The sequence below is a fragment of the Nematolebias whitei genome, chromosome 14 (genome assembly GCF_014905685.2).
Source record: "Nematolebias whitei isolate Nwh7 chromosome 14, NemWhi1, whole genome shotgun sequence".
Classification (NCBI taxonomy): Eukaryota; Metazoa; Chordata; class Actinopteri; order Cyprinodontiformes; family Rivulidae; genus Nematolebias; species Nematolebias whitei.
Genome location: NC_056511.1, coordinates 20278363 through 20284002, shown reverse-complemented (window position 1 = coordinate 20284002; position 5640 = coordinate 20278363). Strand labels below are relative to the sequence as shown.

Genomic DNA, 5640 nt, shown 5'->3' with positions numbered 1-5640 from the left:
CTCACGCACTCACTCACGCACTCACTCACACACTCACATATGGAGAGAGAAAGAGAGAGAGGATATGTGGAAGAGTGACCTGTCACTCTTTCATAGATTCTCTCTCTATATATACGTGCGTGAGTGAGTGTGTGAGTGAGTGCGTGAGTGAGTGCGTGAGTGCGTGTGTGTGCGCATGACAGCAGTCATAATTGATTTTGATCTTGCAACCCAGTATTCCTTAGGACCCTGTCTTATACTTAGATCCAGCCACACACCAAAGTGAAACTTGGTACCTCACTTCTTTCTAAGTTATCTAGCCCATAAGATGGACTAACGGACAGACAAATCGATGGAGGGTATTTCCAAGTCCCCTTTTTGCTCCGTGGTGGGCAGCAATAATTCTAAAATGAATGCCACCTATTTTGTTTTCTTACCAAAACAATGTGACATTGATCTTATTCTTTCTACTCCAGGGACTCCTGCTGGCACTCTGCAGTGGCCTTGGAGCAGAGCATTGAGTTCATTCGGGACACGCTGGTGTCCAGCGACGAGGAAGAGAGCCAGGCCAGATGTGCTGCAGAAGCAGGGAGCATGCTTCTGCAGGGTAAGAAGCCCATCGTGGGACTGATAGGACCAGGCTCCAGCTCTGTTGCCATCCAAGTGCAAAACCTCCTGCAGCTCTTCAACATCCCACAGATTGCTTACTCAGCCACTAGCATGGATCTCAGTGACAAGGTAAACAACAGGGGAAATCAGAATCATCAAATATTTCTGTTGAATTTGAATGAAATAAATAAAAACAAAAGTCAGGCAGCATCTTCATGTTCTACATGAGCTAATGAGTTCTAGAGTTCTAATGCAAGCAAACCCCTCTGCAGCTGGTGTGCAGGTCACTGGTTGAAAGTGTCATATCCTTTAATATGGTCTCATGGTATGGGAACTTCCTAGACAGAGACAAGAATAAGTTGTCCTGGGTGGTCACATAAGGTAGTAGATTAATTGGTCACCAACTATTGCAACTCACAGACCTGTATAATCGGGTTCTGGAAAAAAAAAAAAAAAAAAAGGCAATCCACGTTTATAATGACCCAACTCATCCACTGCAACCACTATTTAAGTTGCTGCCATTTGTCAGGAGACTGATGGTCCCCCTAACAATAAAGAATGGGTACAAAAAGTTATGCTTTCACCACTGTAACCATAAAAAGGGTTCTCTAAACGTAGCCTCACATTTCAAAATAACAATTTCCTGCTGAAAAGTTCTTGTGTTTTTTGTATGTACCATATACTTTGTATTTTATTGGGTTTTTTAATATAATTGTTTCTGCAATGCTTTTTTAAAGTTTTTATTTATTGCATTTTTAATTTGTTTTGTGTCGTATTTATGAGCCAGATGACAATGACAAGTCTCCATTTCATGAAATGTTATGGACAATAAGTGTGATTGAACAGAATTGAATTTTACTTGCCATGCCAAGTTATGGAGAATGGTTTATGGTGGATGATCATGCAAACTAGCAAATAAAGCAGACTTATGAGATTTGTAAACATCTTTTCCAACAGAGCCTGTATAAGTATTTCATGAGGGTGGTGCCGTCAGATATGCAGCAGGCCAGAGCCATGGTGGACATTGTGAAGAGGTACAACTGGAGCTATGTGTCTGCGATACACACTGAGGGTAAGACTGTGCTTACATGTGTATTAAATTTAATTTCTATATGTTATCAGTTCGCAAGCTACTCCAAATTGAACTATACACATTGCACATATTTTATTAAAATATAGCTAAATTGTGTGTCTTTCAAGTGAAGAGTAACACATGCTCAAGGTAAAAAGCAGAGCTGGAGTTCAGACTATTTTGGAGCCTTTATTTGTACAAATAAAAACATTTTGATGCTTCAGTGTCCTAATCAAAGTAAACAAAGACACAAAAATGAAGACGAGACCTACGGGCAAACAAAAATTGGTTTAAAAACAGGAATATTTGATTTATCTGCAATCTGGATAATTGTGATTAGTTAGACCTATATGGCACATGTTGTTCATCTACATAATATTGCAACCAAATATTTGTTAAATGTGTGTGTCTGCAGAACCGCAGGGGAGAGTCATAAGTTATCAACAAATATTCTGACCCAGTAAATAATAGCAATTTTGGATGGGACATAATTTTAAGGAATAACAAGAAAGTTTTTATCCAAAAAGATCTCATGACGGGACCAAAAGTATCAGATTTCAAAGCACTGGGCTGGCATTGCACTATAATTTAGGACTTTGTTCCCACCTGTTGATGCATGTGCATGAGAAGTGATCACATAAAGCACATTACTGAATGACTGCTCAGAATATCAAGGTCATTAAAAAACACAGAGAAGAAAGTGATAGGTTTCTATTTCTAAAACCAAATATGCAGTAACAAAAATGGCTACATCGTATCATCTGGACCTCTTTCTTTAAGTGAGAAACGTTTCATCCCCATCCAGAGGACTTCATCAGTCTGCAGCTTGCCAACCAGATCTGTCCCATAGGTAGCCTACACTGCTGTGTTTCAAGCCAACCTCCTGTTGGAATCTCAGAGGCAGACTTTTTTAACACATACAAACAGGCCACACCCATCCAAAACAATCAGTCTTCATTAACAACAATCAAATGTTTTATGTCAGGTGGACAACTTGTTACTCACAGAAACATCCTGAGAACAACCAAGGCCAAAGTGGTTCAGAAAAAGGTTTGTAAGATCAATCATCCAGGTAGAAACAATAAAAATGGTTAAATCATGTCATCTGGACCAGTTTCTTTAAGTGGGAAACGTTTCATCCCCCATCCAGAGGACTTTGTCAGTCTGTGACCTGCCAACCAGATCTGTCCTGTAAGGGTTAAATGACTTCATATTTTATAATGTCAACTTTGATATAAGTTGAGTCAATGTCGACTAGTCGATGACGCCATAGGAACTTGAGACGCTATATCATATTCGGGAAAAAAAAGGCAAAAAAACATAATTTATTATTTACACCTACACAAAAAAGAACAAAACAATGGGCGTATATTTATGCTCCTACCATTTATCATACTGTAAATAAGTCGCAGGAAAACCAAAACTATTATTAAGCTACAAAAGTGAAAGAAACGTGTGGCACGTAAAAAAACAAGGATATGAACAGCAGGGTGCGCTGTTTTTATCCTTGTTTTATTTAATCCACCACCGTGGATTGGGTGGAATGGAACTGAGGGCAGCAGGGTGGGCAGTGGTGGAGCACCTTATAATAATATTATAGTTATTTTAGTTAATAATGGTTGTCGTTTGCGCGCGTCCGCTGACACAGCAGCTGGGTCCAATTAAGCCACAGGTGGGTCCTTGGCAGTGATCCATCTGGACTTTTCTGTAGCTGGGTGAACAGCTCTGTCCCTCTTTTAAATGGCCGAGCTTGGCCATGCACGTACTCTGACACAGCGGCTGGAAAGCTTCAGCTAGCTGGGTCGCTGGCATCCATCTGGACTTTTAGCTCTTTTCTGTCCCTCTTTTAAACGTCCGCGCGTGTCCGCTGAAGCAGTGGCTGGAAAGCTTCAGGTGTGGCTGGCAGTGATCCATCTGGACATTTTTGTACGTCTTTTAACCGGCCAGTCAGCGCAGCTGGTGGTGATCCAGATTGGATCGTCATCCACGCGCGTCTGCTGCTAATCAAAAGCCCGACACCAACCCTTCCAGCACATTATTTTGGGTTGGGCGTGGCCGTGTTAGAAATGACAGCTCTACCGCCCTGATGTTTTTAGTTTAATTTTATGTAATCCACCACATGGATCGGGTGGAATAGGGCTGGGAATGGGGGTGGGGGGTGACTAGTCGACGTGAAATATTTTAAGAATTGTGAGATGTCCTAGAATTGATTAGTTGACTAGTCCATTCAACCTCTACTAGGTAGACTTTTTTGGAACCACTTTGGTCTTGGTTGTCCACAGGCTGTTTCTGGTAGTAGCAAGGTGGTCACCTGGCCTAAAACATTTGTGTTTAAAAAAGTCTGCCTCTGAGATTCCAACAGGAGGTTGGCTTGAAACACATCAATGAAGGCTACTTATGGGACAGATCTGGTTTGCAGGCTGCAGACTGACGAAGTCCTCTGCGGGACGAAACCTTTCTTCACTTAAAGAAACAGGTCCAGATGACAAGATTCTACCGTTTTTGTTGTTTTCTACCTGGATGGCTGAGCCTACAAATCTTAAATATGCAGCATGTTTTGTCTAGGTGTTCTGCCACGTAATGTGTCCTGTTTGTAATCTTTGATTACATACCAACACCAGACATTCCATGTCTCTCCCCAGGTAACTATGGCGAGAGCGGTATGGAGGCATTCAAAGACATGGCGGCAAAAGAGGGAATCTGTATCGCCCACTCTGATAAAATATACAGTAATGCAGGGGAGCAGAGTTTTGACAAACTGTTACAGAAACTCAGAGGCCACCTGCCCAAAGCCAGAGTGGTGGCCTGTTTCTGTGAGGGCATGACTGTCCGAGGCATCCTGAAGGCCATGAGACGACAGCGCCTGGTGGGAGAGTTTCTGCTGGTTGGAAGGTTAGAGGTGAAATCTAATATTTGCATGTTTCAGTGGATATTTTTTTAATGTTCATATTCACTGTCTTGTTTGTTTCTTTACAGTTAAGATCTTCTGTAGATGTTCAGCATCCTCAGAGTTGTCTTTGTTGACATTGGGATCATCTTTGTCCTCTCATCATCATCATTACCTTCATCTGCAACACCTTCACTGCGATCACCTACTTCATCATGGCTTTGAAAAAACAGGATATTTTACTGTATTTTATACATTCTCATGTTAAAGTGATTTTTTTTTGGTTGTTATTTTGTTTGAGGCTTTATTTAATTATAACAATCAATGGCTCAACACAGCTGATGAACCAAGAATCAATATCAGATATATTAGAAAGTTTTCATTGGAAAAACATTCATTACTGATTGCCTTTTGATGTCAATCTGATTTAAGATGGCCACCACAGCTTAATGACCCTTTGACAGATACTGAGCTAAAGTTTGATGTGATAGAATCTGAGAGTCATCCCCAGCACATCATCTGAGCACTGTTTGCACAACTTATTTTAAACTTTGGCATTACCAAGAGAAGTCAACTCTGTCTGATAGAAGATATCTCAAGAACTACTGGACAGATTTTAAGAGAACCCATCCATCCATCCATTCTCTTCTTCTTATACGGGGTCGGGTCGTGGTGTAGCAGCCTAAGTAGGGAGGCCCAGACTTCCCTCTCCCCAGCCGCTTGGGCCAACTCCTCCAGGGGAATTCCAAGGCATTCCCAGGCCAGCAGAGAAACATAGTTCCTCCAGCGTCTCCTGGGTCTTACTCTGGGTCTCCTCCCCGTGGGACGTGCCCGGAACACCTCACCAGGGAGGCGTCCAGGAGGCATCCTAACCAGATGCCCGAGCCGCCTCAACTGGCTCCTCTCAATGTGGAGAAGCAGTGGTTCTACTCTGAGTCCCTCCCAAATAACCAAGCTTCTCACTCTATCTCTAAGGGAGAGCCCAGACACTCTGCGGAGAAAACTCATTTCGGCCACCTGTATCCGTGATCTCGTTCTTTTGGTCATGTAGTGAGTCACGTGGGTACGTGTCACTAGTTGTAGTATGACAATA

The 5640-nt window shown here is 42.1% G+C and overlaps 1 protein-coding gene across 1 annotated transcript in view; it reads left to right on the top strand.

The window, feature by feature from the left end:
* grm5a (glutamate receptor, metabotropic 5a) overlaps positions 1-5640 on the top strand; it is a 42290-nt gene that overhangs the window by 1825 nt on the left and 34825 nt on the right. The window contains exons 4-6 of the mRNA XM_037687374.1: positions 456-717; positions 1546-1660; positions 4303-4552. Of these exons, the coding sequence (XP_037543302.1) occupies positions 456-717; positions 1546-1660; positions 4303-4552 (627 nt within the window). The remainder of the gene's footprint in view (positions 1-455; positions 718-1545; positions 1661-4302; positions 4553-5640) is intronic.